The following is an 18,785-nucleotide window of genomic DNA, read 5'->3' on the forward strand; positions in this document are numbered from 1 at the left end:
AAGATTCACACTTTCCATAGTAAATTCCTGAAATGAAAGGTTTAGCATGTGAGCACTTCTTTCCGTATGTGGACAGAGCAACATTGTTGTGGAGGGGGGAACAGGAGGGGGAACAGATTCAACACAACACCAGTTCATGGGAGCACAGCTTGTGCTTAATTTCTTTTAAAAAACTGAGACACGATGACATCCATCCCATTGAGCATATAAAAAGAGATGGATGGAGCCTCCGTGACGTCACCCATAGATTTCTGAAGAGCAGAATTGAAGCTCGGTGGGCAGTTCCTACCATCTCCATCTTGGCAGGGGCATGTGCGTCGTCTCACCCGGAAATTACAAATATTGGCAAAGAGGTAGAGCTGAGAGGGGGGCTGTGAGTGTCATGGTGGATGATTGACATCGAGCGAAGTCCAAGCTGCCTGTAGCTAAGAGCTTATCGAGTTAACCCGGAGTTAACCCGAAGTTAACAAGAGCTAACCAGCTAACAGAGGTTAGCGTGCTAAAGCTAAGTTCCATTGTTAACTAGCCAGAAACTATGGTTGTTCTACGTTCTTCTTACTTGAAACGGGAGATCATGTACCTGTCAATCAAAAGAGCATGCCCCTAAATTTTGAGATTAAATTACTTTTAAACGGGCGAGTTGGAAAAAAATTTACTCCCCCCACAGTTGTCATGAAAGTAAACCTGACCTATAACGCCAAAAATGGATTTTTTTAACCAGGCTGTAAACATGTTTATTTCTGCTGTGAAGTTGGCTTTTTTTGTTTTATCATGGGAGTCTTTGGGGATTTGCTCTGTTTTGGAGCCAGCCACTAGCGGATGAAGGGGGAACTGCAGTTTTATGTACTTCCGCATCGGCTTCACTTTTAATCACTGGAGGTTGCCGCTTGATCCATCCCAAACTAGGTACCCCAACCTGTGACCTCTGGTTTTTCTGTATACAGCAGATTTTGAAACTGCGTTACCATGCATAGGGGTTCAATTTTGAATTTAATATGATGTAGGCCTCTGATCGGGTGGGGACTGGGGCGTTCTTATGAGCAGTAACAAAAACTTCTGAACTATTAAATATGATAACCATTTAGCTACAGTTTAATCACAGTTATAATACTTTAAAAAAAAGATGAAAAAAAAACATACTTATGTTAATCAGCTGCTCCCTCATCGCCTGCTCTATTTCTTAGTTCTTTGTTCTTGTTTCTGGGTTTTACAAGAGAAAAGAAATGAGAAGTGAGTTTCATTGTTTTAATTGTCAAAAATGTTGTTTTGATTATTCAAAACTGAAGAGCATGGTAAATGTTAATTGTCCATGATGCAGAAGCCGTTCATATGGCTGGCTTATGTACCAGCCCACCAGTTAAATCCAGTTAAATCACTTATGGCATAACCCCTGAATGCATTTCCACAATAATAACATGTTAACTTGCCAATTTCAGAAGTTGCAGAATGTCATGAATAGGTTTTCATATCATGCACAGCATTGGACATCCTTCAGTCAATAACTGGATTTCTCTCCTGCACATGTTTACTGGAACACGGATAGCCATCCAATTAACTGAAACCTGATATCCAACTGTCGCTTGATTCAGTTTTATCTGTAAATGTACCGCAGTTTTACACAGCAATTTCTTGTGAAAGAGCGATGCCCCTCTCTATTTTCAAAATCTTATTTTTGAAAACTTCTTTTCTCTGACAGACAGTGTCTTCTTCCACCTAAGTGCAAATAGCTTGCCCTGTGAAGATACTCAAAGAAATTTGACTTTTTCGACGTCTTTGATTGTGAGGAAAATGTCCTGTACTGGCATATGAAGACAATGAGAATGAGAGGTTGTGTGAGGAAGTGACAGGAAAAGGGCAAAGCCGGAAAAGACATAACAAAAGTATAAGAGTTGAAGATGGACATTGTTGAATGTTTAATGACATCTGGTGTCTGAGTTGATTTTCCAAGTTGCCATAAAACAAAACCTTCACTCTTTACATTCCGGCCTTTTTGGGAAGTAGCTTTACAGTTGCCCAGACATATCCCCAGAACATCTAAAGCAGTTCCACATGAAACCCCCGGCAACCTTTTTTCTCTTCTCTGTCCTGCTAAACAGGTAGGGGCCATGTAAACAAAATTAGATTTTTCTCCATCTTTGCACCCTGAAACCTTCTTGCTTCGCTCCTTACAAATCTATCCTCTCCATTTCTTTCATCCACCCTCACACCTCCCTCTGTTGCCTCCATCCTTCCTCTGCGGCCCACTTCTGCGCAGAGGGAATGGCAGCAGTGCCTTCAATAATTCACTTCCCCTCTGAACAGGTTGTGTTTGCATTGTAGGGTGCTGCAGGCGAGAACAGAGAGGGCGAGGAAGAAAGATTAAAAACAAGGAGGAATGAAGAATGAAGTTGAAATGGATGAAGACTTTGACTACAAAGAAAGAATAAAAGTTTAAAGGAAAAAATGCAAAAATAAAGCTAAAGCCTGTTGTGAGTAATCATGATGTGGAAAAAGCAGAGTACAGAAGAAAATAAATAGAGGGAAATGGTTGATGCGTTACGTTAGTCTTACTTAAGCTCCCAAATGCTACGGCATACTCTGGTGTATGTCATGTAGTTAAAAACAGGAGGATTTGCTCCTTTCAGAGAAAACAATGTGAGATGTATACTGCAGAAAACAAAATAAGGAAAAGGTGAATGTGACAAAAGCCTCAGATTGCGCCTATCAATGAAGTAGTTTACTGTAAGAACATGTCAATATCCCAAAGCTATGTGTCAAAACTCAAAGAACTCTAACCACATCAATGCTTCTGTCACTCAGACTGATTTAGTCACTCAGGACGACGCCTTGTGGGACAGTTCAGGAGAAGTGCACAGCATCCAAATAAACTTTGCTGCGCCACAACTTGAAAACATAATTTTTTTTTTTTATCATTGAAATTATTAACTGACATCATAATCCTGAACTGCCGGGTAACTAAACTGCTTAGAGTCCCATTTTTTCTTACCTTTGTAACCATGTAACACTTTTTTACACCATGTAACTTGGTGATGCATCAGAGTAGTACAATAAAACTTAAACACTTGATATCTATTACTGTGAGCAGAAAAAATAAAGTATTTCTGGATATTTTAGATTTAGATTTACTTACTTTGCAAAGAAACCGCATGTCAATTTTTTCCTCAAAGCTTTGGATTGGGGAAAATTGAGATTAGGACTAATTCTCAATTTGTCTATCACTCTTACAGTGATTTGTTCTCTCTGATCTTCCTCATTTTCTAACCCTCTTGTCATTCTACCTCCCTGTCTCCAGGGAAGCCTTTCTTCTTTTAGCTGCTCTGTATCTGGCCCTGCCCTTTTCAATGTCACTCTTACTGTGTATCTCTGTATTTTCAATATTTGCTTTTTCTCTGCTGTGTGTCTTTTTCTCAGCTTTCATGAGCCAGATGTGAGCCATTTAATCTGATATCAAAATTCTATTAGATTTCTAGTTTTTAATGCTTGAAGTTGAAAGACGTTGCTTGTGATATATACACATAGTTGTTCATTAAAAAAAAAAGTGATATATATTTAGTTCTGTTTCTGAATCATCAGCTACAATTAAAAAGCTCTAAAACATTTCTGCAAATCTTGCATATTTTACCTGTTCTTTGTAATTTGCAGAAGCTTAAAATGCTTATTTCTGTCCACATTATGACTTTATGGTCGTGGGATCAGCTGACAAATGAGAATATTGCTTTTTTTGGCAAGAAAGTGGGAAATTTACCTGGTACATCATCTTGCCTCACAGTGCCCTCTCCACAAATGAAGGATGTGTAGGGAAATTACTTTTTCACAGGCTAACATGTCCTGACTGAGCCACAGGCACCGTAGTGATTGAGTTTAAAATAATGTTCTCATATATTCATCTGGAAATGGCGGATTTCACCAGTTTTTCATTCTCATAGTGGGCATTTTAACAAACTTGCTGCTGGATCTCCCCCAGCTTGAAGATTTTCATGAAGGAAAACTCATTCCTTTCTTCTTTGTGACAGTTTATAAGATACACGCAGTTGTCAGGTGTTTTCACATCTGACTGACCTCTGTAAACCACTTACACCACTTGGCAGTATTGTCCCATAATCAGGGGTTGTTACGGCTGCCTGTTTTCTTGCTCTTCAGCAGCTTACTAATTCTGATAACCTTCAGCTGGGATCACTTGCTCAAACACAACTCTGCTTGCTGCCTCCTGGCTGGGATTGGTCTTGCCCGTCACATGCTCATCTCCTCCCTGCTCATTGGATAATTGGGGCTCCAATCACAGCTGCTTCCACTAATGGCCGGGACTTAAAAGACACCTGGAGTCCTTCCCTCAACGGCAACCACTGGCTCAGTAGTGGTCTGCCCTCAGCTTGTGTGGGCATTGGGACTTTGAACGGTTGTATTTCCAGAGGACTTTGATAGAGCTGCATTGTTTGCTCTTGTTTTTTTGTTTTTTTTTGTTTTGTTTTTTGTTTTGTTCTTGAGTCTTGTTTGTGGATGTGAAACCAGTAGTGCTACATCTGTTTGGTTTTTTTTTTTTTTTTTTTTTTTTTTTTTTTTAAATGGTTAAACTGGTGCTGTTTTTGTTTGGAAAACTGCCTTATGAGCTTGTTTTCCTTTTGGTTTGGCTATTTTGAGGCCATTTCTGGTCTGTTCTTGCCTCGTCTTCCCCATTGGACAATATATCTATAGTGGTCCATGTGAACACCTTGCCACAAGTCTGTCTTTTGTACGGCTCAGTTGCCCTAGCAGAGTTTGGGTCGTAACAGGGGTGAAGACTGTGGAATGACTATGGTAAAAGGAAAACATTTTCATTTTAAAACAAATGAAAAATTAAACTTAAGTTAAATGTGGGTTTGTAAACAAACACAAACAGGAAATCAAATGAAAACCAGGCTAGTTGGAACATGTTTCCCAACTAACACTGAAGGTTTCATGGGTAAATTCAACAGATACTGAAAGATTCCATGTATTGAGTATTTCTTGTCAACCTGATACCTGTCTTACCCACAATGCATCTCAGCTTTAACCACTGTCAGAAATTTGGCGTTTGGAGCAGTTATGAAGGATAATGTATTCTTGCTTTGCTACCAAAAGAATTGACATGGTGAAAACCAACAGAATCAAAATGCAGATTTTGAAGCTGTAAATAAATGTTTGCAAACAGTTTTAGATCATATTTCTAAATAAAGTTTTATCACTCTAAGAAAAAAATCTGTTAAAAAAAAACAAAAAAACTTTCATCTCTGATTGGAAAGTTTGATTTGTCACCATTCAATCAAACAGAAGCATAAAGTCAGGGTAAAAAAAAAAATGATTCTGCAATTTCAGTCCTGCAACACAAGGTTCCTAACTAAAATAAGATGGTGAAATACTGAACTGCATCATCAGGCATTCTCAGCAGAGACAGCCAACACAATCTAAATAAAAATACATGAATATGTGGCAATGAATATATGACGAACATAGCATTCAATTTAATTTACAGTGACAGCAGTTCCCACTGCACATAACAACCTCATGTCTGTTTTGCCTGCTTTCACAAGCATTCAGACTTCCCCCAACCAGCCAAATGATGCACCTTTCCCTCTGTCCTCATTTCTTGTGGTTGCGGCTAACCTAGGCTGCCTCTTCGCTCCCCAGTGTCAGCCTTCCACCCTGCTTCCCAAAAGTCTTTCTGCAGCTTTCAATGACAGTGTGCTATGTCCTATATATGCAGTAAGTGGAGAGAGGTGGGTGGATGCTTGCCACTGAATTGGTGGATGATAGTGAGAAGATGACAGGGCTTTGGAGGGAAGGGATGCTGGATAGAAAGAGCGAAAAGTAGTGAGGAAAAAGCAGGGGGAGGAGGCAAGAGAAGAAATGAGGGGAGTTAAAGGGCCATAAGAGTTTGGATGAAAAGGGAATTAAAATGTAAAGAGGATGGAGAGCAAGGAGAGAGTAAACTTTTTTTGACGTGTGGAGGGTTTGGAAGGCTGAGAAGGAAAAGAAGATCAGTGAGAGGCAAGACGGAGAGGAAGTTGACAGTAACATCTTTTTTGACGGGTAAAAGTTTAGTGGTTGGGTAAAAAGACAGAATAGTGGAAGGGGAGCGAGGGATCAGGATGTGTAGCTGGTGGCAGGTAAATTGCTACACTGAGAGCATGGCGACTTGCAACATATCCTCCAGATTATACACCATCTCTTCTGAGCCAGCTGAGATGGGCAGAAACAGAAATATGAAAGCTTTCAACTAAAACTGAACATTTTAACCCTTTTATTGCCAATTTAACCATTTGGTGGAGCCAGTTTTTCATGGAAATGCCATGGAAACTGAACGTAAAGAGTGCTGGGAAATTCTACCATGTGTTTAACTGATAAAAAAACGGCACCACCTATTTGTCTAATGAGTATTTAACACTACATCACTGTAGATAGCTCAGAAAACTAAAATTAGCATAATAGAGCCCCTTAAATGAATAATACTTCAATCTGCAGTTTAACTACTTTCAAATTTCTTTTTTGTGATTTTTAATAGTCCCGGGTTAGATGGGACACATTAGTAAAGGAAGAGTCATCAATAGAGTCTGTCATGTTGCAAAATAACAATAATTGGGAAAACTTTTTGGACTTCCAACACAGGTAGCTATCACCACAGCCAACTGTTAAATCCAAGAATATGTGCTAACTGTTATTATTTTAGACAATGAGGGCAAAAAGTAAAATCTAAACGCTTATGTATTCTGTTTTCTGCTTGTTTAGTAACAATATATTTCTCTACTCAGGGCCAATCTGGCTTAAACTGGGAACAATCAGAGGTAATAGTGCAGTGATGAAAACAAAACAAAACACCGAGCAAAACATGAAGGGCTGCAAAAGATTTTGGTGTAGCAGGTATTTCTCCTTCTAACTAGACACACAAGATCTCTCTTTGGTCATTTAAAAGTGACATGGACTGCCAATTCCACAAGTATGCCTGCTTCAAATGTTCTTTTCTGTAATTGTTCACTGAAAGGGGAACTTCCATAAATGCAACAGGACCAGGAACATCCGAGTCATGGAACAGTGAACCTTCTTCAGGGCCTTATAAGGGGCATGGGAATTTGCCCTACTAATCTTTATGTGCTTTGTGGACCTGGAAAAGGCCTTCCAATGACTGTGTTCACTGTCTGATCATTACACTGATAGATTTTAATACAGATGGTTGTTTGCTACTGTAGTTTGATCTTTTGTTCAGTAAACAGTTAAATTACTCTTCCATTCATGCCTATAGTCACTACCAGAACTAGTTTTCAAATTAATAACATGAATATGCAATGTTTTTCCTTGTTCATGTAACACTACAGCGGCCTGGAAAAATAGACTCTTTTTTTTGTTTGTTTTAATGAGCAGGTATTATTGTGGTGTATATTCCACAACAAATATGTACTTGCAGCCAATGTAACTATAACTACACAAATAACTAATAATAATAATAAATAAATTAATAACGATAATAATAATAATAATAATAATAATAATAATAATAATAATAGTGATAGTAAATAAATAACTGTAACTACACAGCCACTGAAAGGGTGATCCTCAAGAGCTGCAGTCCTCCAAGTGTTGGGAGTTTCCCTGTAACCTGTAACACACCTGACTTAAATCAATGGGTAATAATCAGACTTGTGCAGAGTTTGATGTCAAGTTCTACACAAGCAAATTAAGTCTGATGTGTATCAGGTGTGTTGCAGCAGGGAAACTCCCAACACTTGCAAGACATCGGCTCTCGAGGACCGGAGTTGGACACACCTGGTTTTATAGAGTTCAATTCCATGTAAGTTAATGAAAAGGCAAGAAATGTGTGTTGGCGATAAAGGAAAGCAGGGTGAAATACAAACAGGAGAAGAAAACAAGAGAGACAGTGTGAGAGAAGTGCAAGGGGAGGCAGACAGTCTCTGATGTAAGCCATGTTCGCACCACTGTTCACAACCGTCCTGTCGGCTTCATGAATAAGTTAGATGCCAAATGTTCCCTCCCTCTTGACGTCCATGCATGCAAACACACAGCATGCACATGCTTGCACTCACTCACACACAAAGCCATTTATGCTTCCCTAAAAAAAAAAAAACAAGAGGATCGAATCCACAAAAACACAAAGACATTGCAAAACACAGCTGTAATCCATTTACGGCTTTTAAATGAAACAAGAAGCTGCTTTGCACTCCCAAAACTGTATTTAAAAATACAAACACACATAAGTACACACACAGACATGCAAACACTTATATTCCCTGCTGAAGCTGAGCCAGTAAGAGGTGCCTGATAATGTCTGACAGAGTGACAGCAGTACATAGGAGAAAAGTGAAGTTTCCCTGACAGTTTGTTTTTTTTTATTTCAACCCAAGGGGCACCCACATCATCCTGGTGTACTCCGTATCACTCTCATCCAAAGATGAGTGTGTGTGTGTGTGTGTGTTTCTGTAAGAGTGGGTCAAAGTGAGATGAAGATAAAAGTCAAGCTAAGGGTGAGTATTGTAACAAATGTTTCTGCACGTGCATGTCTGTGTGTGCATGTCAGCACCATGCATGGGACCTTGCATGTGGGGCTCTGATTGGATTCGGTCTGCGTGAACAGTAGTAAAGAAAAATCTAAAGGCTGTGAAAACTACATTTAAATTAAAAAAATAGGAATAGGGTTGCACAGTGATTTTAGAAGAAAAAAAAATACAATAATTCATGAAAATCAGATTTTTTTCATGGCAATTTAACACTGACAGATTCTGCTGGAGCCTGCAGTGATGCTTCTTTTTTTTTTTTTTTTTATCAAACTTTTATCTTGGATTTTATTCAGCTGAAAACTGAAACATAAAAACAGTCACAGGAAGCATATGTAATGAGATTCACAACAGAACTGTTTGTCAGCCTTGAATCATTGTCCGTAATGCGGAAGGTAGTGATTCAAGCTGACTGACAGTGTAAACTGCAACGGTGAAATTACATTAGAGACTGAAATGAAACAAAACATCACATTTGACTCCTGGCATCTTTTGTGAGACTTCTCACAAGGATACAGAGTAGCTCGTGTGTGTGTGTGTGTGTGTGTGTGTGTGTGTGTGTGGAGGGGGGGGTTAGCCAGTTAAGTGTAGGGGTTCTGGTGACAACCATTTCTTTGCAGGGTTAATCTTGTGTGTGTGTGTGTGTGTGTGTGTGTGTGTGTGTGTGTGTGTGTGTGTGTGCGTGTGTGTATGGCCATACAAAACGCACAAGGACAAACTATCTTATTTGTGCGTTCATTAATTTTACTTTTATTGAAATGTTTCTTTTGCCAAAGCTTCTGAATAAAAAAAGAGCACATCAGCCGGTTTATTTCATAGTGGTGAATATAAAATGGCTTTTTGTCTGAATGCTCGACCCTCTCCTGGGCAGAAATTGAAGCAAACAGTGGTCATTTTCTAGAGGACACACGCCGCGGTAAAACTCAAAATTCTTTAACTAAACTTTATTTTAATTCATTTTTCATTTTAACAAGTCTATTTTTTACATATTACTAATTATCTATGAAATGTTAATGTGGAATCTGTTTCTATTCTTTAAGCTGCCTCTACAAATGCAAATGCACATGTGAAACCTGAATCAATCATATTTTATTTTTTATTTACCTGGCTAAAGTATTTCTTCACATTAAAAGTTGTTTACTACAAGATACATTTGAGCTTGACCTGCTTATCTTCTGTAGATCTCATTTTCTTGTTACTGGTTTGTAGTAAAGATGCCAAACATGTTGGGGTGAGGGTTATGATATGTTGGTAAAAAGAAAAAAAAAACTAACACACATGCAAATAATGCATTATGATAGTTTCTGGGTATATTATTACCTCACCTCACTTGGGGCCTCTGATTGGCCGAAATACACAATTCTACCTATTGCCTTGTGCCCACCCCAGGCTCAGAGTCTATCATGGGAAAGGAAGGGTGATAAATCAGACCTTCCCAGATGTTGTCTCAGCTCTGTTATCCTTTACCCCCAGCATCAACATATCACTTTGCCCATAAGCCTATGGCTCTGCTGCTGACCTGTGGGTTAATCAAAATGTTGTCAGGCACACAGAAACATAAAAAAACAAGAGTAGAGCCAAAAGTGGAGAAAAGAAGATGAAGAAAGAAGAAGCAGCCAATATTTAGTAAGCCTCAAAGCAAACGTCTGTCTTTAACTGTATTTATAAAAATTTATGACTGTTCCTCTCAGAACTATAGCGTCCCACATGGCTCAGGTCTGGGCCCCATCATTTTAAATATTTACATGCTGTCTCTGGGGGGGATATCATCAGGAGATGTGGCATAAACCTCCACAGCTATGATGAGGATACAAAGCCTAATGTTGCCTCTCCTGATGACAACACACTGGCTGAGGCTCTTTCTAACTGTATCTTATAAACCAAAAGATGGATTGGAGCAAACTCCCTCCAGCTCAACCAGGACAATACTGAGATTTTAGTCAGTGGTACTGGTGTGGAGATAGAGAAACTAAAAGACAAACTTTGAACCCTGGCCACGTGAACAGGTAAGAAACCTGTGGGTCATATTTGACTCAGAACTCAGATTTATTATTCATATTAAGAAAGTTGCCTAGACTTCCTTTTACCACCTGAAGAGTGTCACCAGAGTTTCACTGTTTTTCTCTCAACCAATGCGGAGAACTTTGATCCATGCTTTTATCACCTCCAGAATTGATTACTGTGACACGCTTCTTTCTAGCCTCCCAATGAAAACTTTTGAAACCACTTCAGCTGCTGCCGAACTCAGCAGCATGTCTGCTGACAATGTCCAGAGAGACAACCTAGACTGTCGGCTTCCAGTCCTCTTTAGGGTCAAACCATTAACGGTCTTGGGGCTTTATATCTTTTAGAGATCCTTATACACTACAAGTCTTCCAGACCCCTGAGGCTCATTGTTACATATACCAATCATTCACACAAAGATTTAGCCTGAATCTTCTTTTTTATATATTTATGCTTGTAGGACAGTGTGTCAGAGACCTGAGGGTGGAACAAACCTTTGGCTTTATAGCCAACATCCATCCATCCATCCATCTATCCATCTATCTATCTATCTATCTATCTATCTATCTATCTATCTATCTATCTAAACATTTGGAACAACACTTTTTCTTATATTCCAAGGACTTTAATTAAAAGTGATGCAGAGAGAAAGGTCACTCAGCATTTGTTGACATTGCCGATCACATTTATGAAGAGAGGCTACAATCTGTGCAAGCAAGTGTGCGTTTGTGTACTTGTATTACCGATGCTGTGGGAACATAAATCTGTTTACAAAGACATATTGTGTATGCGTGTCCACGCTCCTGAGAGCGCACCTGTGAAAACCTTGTGCGTGCACACATGGGGTGAACAAAAACAGAGCAAAGAAGTAAAGAGTGGGAGAAACACAGTAGGTGTCAGATCGTGGGAGGTGAGAGATTACCATCGTCTCCAGCTTAATGCTTCAGTCTCTTCTTATCACCGTCTGCCCACCGCTCTCTGCTCCTCCTCCTTTGCCTCAGAGCCACCAATAAATTATGGATGCTTATTAGAAAAGGGCAATATTCAGCATCCCAAATAAACTCCGCAGCAAGAGACATAAAAGACACACACACACAAAAAGTGCTGATGTGAGGAGAGGAAGAGCTGAAGTCACAGGGTAGCTGGTGGCAGGGCCCGTTAAACCTGGAATGATCTCTTTCTGGGTCATCGGTGTTAAAGCCATGTGACTGCAGTCAAGGTGGAAGAAGCATTGTCATGCATATCTGAGGTAGTAGATACCGTAGTGTGGAAGACCCTATAAGTAGTCAAATCTAAGCAATTATTAGGGCAAAGTGTTGTCAAAGAAGCAGACAAAATGCTCCAGAGAAAGGGGACATTAAAGTAAATAATGTATCAACGAGTGTGTGTGTGTGTGTGTGTGTGTGTGTGTCACTTAAAAGCTACAGCTGGAAAACTGGGACTATTTTTATCCCATTGTTTTCCCACTTCATCCAGTTCAGGGTTGTGGCCCATCCCAGTGGGAGAGAGGCGGGGAACGCCTTGTACGTCAGGGCTATTTTTCTCGATCCCACAAGGGCCGCAATCCTGCAGGTTTTCAATGCATCCCCACTCCAACACAACTGACTCACATTAATGAGTCATTGTGCAAAGCTTTATAGTCTGTTGGGTCCATTTAATTTGATTTGTGTGTGTTGAAGCGGGGATCCATTGAAAACCCGCAGGATTACAGCCCATGTGGGACAGAGTTGAGCGGTCCTGCTGTATATGTAAGCAGTCCATCACAGGATCAGTACCGAGACAACCATGCATGCTCACGCTCACTTCTAGGGTCAATGTAGAATCACCAACTAACTTAAAAAGGATGTTTCTGGACTGTGTGATGAGGTAACCAGAGAGACCATGCAAACTACACACAGAACTAGTAATCTTCTTAATCACCACATCACTCAGCCAGTTAGTACTTGAGTAAATTTACTTAGTTTCTTTCACTTACTGCAGTGGCTAAGTTTCCAGATTAACACACACACGCACACACACAGATTGCAACAACAATAATATAAAAAATATATTCTAAGATTTCCATTCTTCCTTGGGCAACATCTTCAAAGTCATGTTAAATTTGTGCACAATTTAGGCCAATCAAACTTTTTCACTTTCTGCTGTTGTCGTGCTTTGTTCTATGGCCAGTGGCAAGGCCTCGTATCCTGCTGCTGCTGAAAGCCCACCACCCCCCAAAACCCCCTCCAAAGAAAAAAAAAAAAAACTTAAGAGAAAAACGGAGAGAAAAAAACTCTACTGTAAAACAACATCGTTGATTCAGCTTGGTTACATTTTCTGTTAACAAGCACATAATGAAGCATCGCATTACAGGCTAATGCAGTCTAGATCCATCTCCAGCACCAGCTAATGCTTCCATGTGACTCTGTCAAGCAATCAATAATTTGGTGTCTCTGTGAACTCTGTTGCCTCACAAAGTGTGAGGTGACGCAGTGCCACAAAAATGGAGAGACACTTCTTCTGGTACACTCTGTCTGTGTTGACTTTCTCGGTTGAGGAGGAACATCCAGACAGTGAGGCTGTATTGAGCCTTAAACATTTCTGCCGCATTTTGCATGTATTGCCCATAGATTACAGAGCGCTCTGATCAATTAAATAGATTGAAATCTATGTAATCAAAGAAAAAGACGTGAGAGCGACAAACACGGTAAAAAGCTTGCCGTCATTGCAAGGCACAAAGCTTTTTTTTTTTACTTGAAATGCAGCATCGCATTTCCTTGGTGTCTGTCCATCTACAGCATTACAGACAGGTGTTACAAGCTTTCTGACAACCTATCAGAATTCACAGAAGCACAATCAATACCAAACTGCTGCAAGAGAAACAGTGACCGATGCACAAGCCCCTGCTGAACCAGCAAACTGTTGCAAAGGGAATAAAAGGGAGTCTGCCGCAGACACACACGCTTCACTCACAACCGGACCCACACAAACAGACTGCAAGGTCTATAGACTTGCACACTTTGCACACTCAGGTACGTGAACACCAGCACACATAAATTCACACTGGCTGGCAAAAAAACACACGGATCCAAACAGAAGGATACAGTAAATGAACCTCGCAGCCGTCCAAACCACAGACATCAATCAGGCACACTTCACTGTTCAGCTCCCGACGGATGGTGAGTCGCATCTGTCTGCTGGAGCAAGTGCTAAACAATTCCAAAGTGATAGAAACCATTTTATGCATATCTGCGAACAGGGTGCCAAAGTCATTGGCTCTTTTCCCGATCCTTCAAACTCATGTTGTTTACTGCAGTTTTGCAAATTGTGAGACAATTTACACTCTCTCATTAAGCGGCTCATTTTAGTGATGAACATTTACCTAAAGGAAACAGTTGTTACAGGTATGCGCAGCTGAGCACCACCACTTCCACACGGTCCACTTGGGAGTGCCTGTGAATGCCGGCCAAGTACTTCCCACAAAGACTTCGACTTTTAATTCCCTTGGCAGAGGCTGAAAGGCTACAGTTGCATGGAAGACAATTACCCAAAAATAAAGGGGAAAAACTAAAAATACTAAACAGCACTGCAGCCTCCACAATCGGGACTATGTGTGTTTCTGCTCCAACCCACAGCAGGTCTGTGTAATGATGTTAAATGACAATGAGAATATCACTTGGAAAATATCTCAAAACTCTTCTATGAAACTTTTCTGATACATAAAGAAAGACAGAAAGAGTAAGGTTAAACTGGAAATTTGAATTTCCTGTAGGATGGCATATCAGATAAGACACTCTATAAGGAGCCCAATGATCAAACTCAAACAAAAATACAGCTGGCAGAGAGAGCAAAATGTAGGTTCATGACACCAAACTGTTCTGTTCTAAAATACTTTGTGAACGGGAATGTTTTTTTTCTTTTAAATGAAACTTGACTTGTATAAAACTCTGATGTCTACACACCTTCAGGTAAGAACGCATCCTGAATACCTTTACCAGTTTTCAGAAATATACCAACCCTGAAACTTTACCTTGATATTATAGATTATCATTTGCATTTTCCATATGTTTTAGAAGGTGGAAAATAACAGCAAAAAAAGGGTGTTCCAAGAAAATATGCAATTTACTGTGCAGCACATGATTTATGCTTAAAAAACAGAGAGATCAGAGACTGTGTGTCGAAGTTACTTTTGGTTTACACTCATACTGACATGTCAGCAGCAGTGTAAAGTATCTGAGTGGTACAAGCCTGATTAGTTAGCAAGGACTTTTACACAGGCCTATATGCTCCTGTAAATGACAGATTGTCAGCATTTCTCAGTAGGCTGCAGGATCGCATATGACAACCGCACTCTGTGCGACTATGACTACACAGAGCCTGTTTTCAATGGCTGCCACATGCCTTGAAATGTCAAAATCAAAGTATCAAAGCTGACAGATCAGTTTGTGTTGTGTTTGCCTTGCCCAAAGGGGCAGGGGGATGCGTATCTGGCTGGAGAGACTGAGCCTCTGTAATACAGTGAGACTGTAGTCTTAAGATCGTACAAATCTCAGCCTGAACCTCAAAAGCACAGTGACTGCCCAGTTTGACCCGCCGGACACAAGCCGTTCTCACCCTCACTTTAAGGCACATGTGTATGTGTGTTTATCTTCATTTTTTTGTTTCTATTTATCTAAAAGGAGAAAAAATAGTGCATAAATTAATTTAAGTACAAACTCACAAATGTGTTCACTTGAGTTAGTTTTGCATCTAATTTGCTGGTGACAAAAAACTGCAAAAATATATTTTTTTTAAAAAATGCTTTAACTGCTGTAGTCTCCTTAAACCTGAATTGATTTTTGAAGATCAAGACTTGATTTTAGACTTAGTTAAAATGTGAGTTACAATTTGCATCAAGTGAAGGGTTAAACATCCAGTTTCCATGGTTAGGGTTGGGATAAAGGGCGAGGGAATTTTTTTGTCCCCGCTGTCTGTGTAAACCAGTGTGCACAGTTGATTCCATGTGCATGGGTCGCTGTTCGCTGTAAGTGTCACATCTGTATTGTTTAGTCAAAATCTTTAGAAAGTATATCACCTTCTACAATACTATACATATAAGTGCATAAATAAATATCTGTAAGCTACTTTATAGTATTGGGGGGGCACTCCACTTATCAAACAGCATTAACTTTGAGCATCTATTAATATAGTATAGATCTAAACGCTTGTAGGGGGAAAAAATCAACTATTTCTTTTGATCAACTGTCTAAATCAAAATAAATAATTAAATTGTTTTTTCTCTGCACTAAAAATGATTCATATTTCCTTTTCGGGATCATTTAGTCTCTATTCACCTGAAGGTTTTGTTTTCTTGCTCAAGTTTGAGTGGTTGTAAGGAGTGGCGATGACACGTGAAGAGGTGCATAAAGGGGTCCTTTAAGATGCCAAATGCACCTCATGGTGTGATTTTGTCGGTGTCATGAATGCATGCGTTAAAAGATTGACAATCTCTTACCGTAAACTCCTTGGCCCTGGACAAAACCACAGAGACTAGAAAAAAACAAAATCCAGTAAAGCTCCATGTTCAGCTCAGTTCCGTCATAACCTGCGAGGAGGCAGAATGAGGAGGTCAGACCACCAATGGACAGAAAGGGAAGACCGTTTACATCTGGGAGAGATCATGAGCAGCTGGGTGGATGTTACAAGGAAAAGAAAAAAGCAGAGGAAGAAGTCACTCTTTCAATTGTTTTTTCGTGTCAAACTATGTCTCTTTCAACCCCTTAAAGCGTGTTAATAACACTACGAAACAATCCAGCCCCCGCTGCGACGCCTACATCGCCTAAAGAGCGGGTAATTCAATCACCACGTCGTGGATTATCCAGAGTTTACAAGCCATGTTGCGTGTTAGAGAATTGGAGATTGACAGGATTTTGGAAGACTGCTGTTTAGCCTGACTAAATTTCCCCCCGTTCTGTCCTCACTGAGACACATGGGTGGGCAGGTGTAGTGAGGACAGGAGCAAAGGAGGGATTAGACCGCAGTATTCACGGGAGATTAACTACAACAAGTGGGGTCATCGTGCACTTTGGACCTTAAAACACTCCGCTTCAGAACAGGGAGTATTCCTACCACGACCCATCTGAAGAAAGGGACAGGATCGCCTCCTTTAGAAGAGAAATCTGTTTTATGTTTTTTTTTCTCTCTTTCCGTCCTAAATCAAAGCATTTCCATCGAACTGTTGTAAAACTGATAGAAATTGCTTACGCGTTTGCGTGGTTAAAAGCGAGGCAGGGGATATAAAAAGCAGCTGAACTGGTAATGATGGACCCTCTTGTGTGTGACTCTTAGGACTGAACATGAGAGTTTCAATGTCTGGCACACGTTTTAGTTAAGAGTCACCTGCATTTACTGTGGGTTTGACACCGCGCTGCGATTAAACTTCTAATACAATGCGTTTGGGGTTTGGGAGTAACTCGTCATTATATTCTCTGAATTACTATAATCAAAATGCCAATAAATCTTGAGTTGTACTAAAATTTCACAATGGGAATGCCACTGACAGGACGTGATGATCAACTTTAATAATGTTTCTTAAAACCCACCATTATAGCCTACTCCTGTATGCTTATATTTGCAATTCTTTATTTTAAAAAATTCCAGTCAGAATGCAAAGTAAGAACAATAATAGTCCCGACAGACCTTGTCTCCGACAGTCCTTTGAGTCAGTGAGCTACTCCGCGCCGCGCTGCTCTGCGCGCGCTCCTCCCGGCTCAGCAGCGAAGCTTCCTCCGCTCTCCGCCTCTCCACTCACACACCAGTTGAAAAGTTATATATCCCCCTCCAGCTGGAGTCCAAAACAAGCTTAATAAATCCCGGAAAGTATAACGTGGAGTTTGTCGGTTTCCAACACCTCGTGTTAAACTTTTACTGTGAGAACAGAAAAGCAGCCGGCAGAATCTCACCGATGCGCGATTCCAGAGTTCCGCTCCCAACGATGAAAGAAGTCCCTCTTTGGAAAAACTCTGGCAAGTCCACTTGTACAAAGATTCTATACACACTGACTCCTTTATTATTATTATTATTATTATTATTATTATTATTATTATTATTATTATTATTATTATTATTGGCCGTGAAAGGATTAGCTGAAACGGCTCTTCTGCTTCTCCTTCTTCGCTTGCAGCAGGTGACTCTTTAGTGAAGAGCCGCTAAATCATGCGCTCTGAGAATGAGCTCCCATCCACTCCTCCAGTCAGTGCCGTGTCTGTGGACTCGGAGAGATGCTGGCCAAGTGGAATGTGCGCAGACTGAGAACGACCGCCCCTGTCTGTGAGGAGAGAGAGGCGGGGAGGGGGAGGAGAGGGAGGGCAGAGGCTTCCACAGAGATGCGCTTAAGCCTCACCACTCCATGCCGAACAGGTTGTCAGAGGCACACCGCTTTTCCATCTTCTTTTTCTCCAGCTTCCGTTCTCACATTTTCTCTTAAATTAGCTCTGTTGTGCTACAGGTTGATTCTAAAACCGAAGAGAGGGCGGTGATGTTTGTCTCTCTCGCCAGCTGCAGTGTCATAAAAAATCAGTGCCAGTTTAGTCCTGACCTGGACAGAGATCCAAAAGTTTTGTTTGTTTTTTTTTTTCTTCTTTTTGATTGATGTATGTAAAATCAGAACTCTTGGACCAGTTTGTGACAACAAATATCTATTTTTAAGGACATGCCCTCTTCATACAGATTGTTTCTAACATTGATTGATTTGCACCGCCTGACATCCCAACTCTCAATTTCACCATCCGCGTCTGTTATTCTGACGAGTTCCCAGTATGGCCACAAGAGGGCGTGTTTCAGTTCGTCATTATATGATGCTCATGAGTTTTTAGAAGTGGGTGGACACGATGCGTGTGCGTGTGCACTTGTGGTGATGGGGTCTGAAAACAGCGTGTGTAAAGGCCCTCATTGTGGCCTGACTATGAAAGATGTGTTTTTGTCCTTTTAGAAAGTAGTGCCTCTGTGTGGACCTGGAATTAAGTAAAATGTGTTTCAAACAGACTGCTTATCAATGTACAACAGCCAATCTGCCAACATAGCAAACTTAAAGCTGTGTACTTTCAGTGGCTTTTTATATGCAATGCAGAATACGACCTAATAATAACATAACTATATTCCTTTGTGTAAATGTATGGCTGAAGATCTTTTGCTTCTGAGAAAGTGGCATGTGAACCTCTAAATAAAATGGCAGTTCTTTATGGAGAGATTTTAAGCCATGTTCCAAGACTTCCTTTTCCAATTAATTGACAAGCATTTAAGCAT

The 18,785-nt window shown here is 40.3% G+C and overlaps 1 protein-coding gene across 1 annotated transcript in view; it reads right to left on the bottom strand.

Moving 5' to 3' along the window:
- Positions 1-17,317, bottom strand: part of mdga1 (MAM domain containing glycosylphosphatidylinositol anchor 1) — a gene marked incomplete at its 3' end in the record, with an annotated part of 212,544 nt that extends 195,227 nt beyond the window's left edge. Inside the window, exons 1-2 of the mRNA XM_079250525.1 lie at positions 17,181-17,317; positions 15,997-16,086 (exon numbers count right to left, since the gene is read on the bottom strand). Of these exons, the coding sequence (XP_079106651.1) occupies positions 15,997-16,063 (67 nt within the window). The 5' untranslated portion in view covers positions 16,064-16,086; positions 17,181-17,317. The remainder of the gene's footprint in view (positions 1-15,996; positions 16,087-17,180) is intronic.
- Between the last annotated feature and the right edge of the window lie 1,468 nt (positions 17,318-18,785).

This window comes from Telmatherina bonti, assembly GCF_933228915.1.
Source record: "Telmatherina bonti genome assembly, chromosome: 1".
Classification (NCBI taxonomy): domain Eukaryota; kingdom Metazoa; phylum Chordata; class Actinopteri; order Atheriniformes; family Telmatherinidae; genus Telmatherina; species Telmatherina bonti.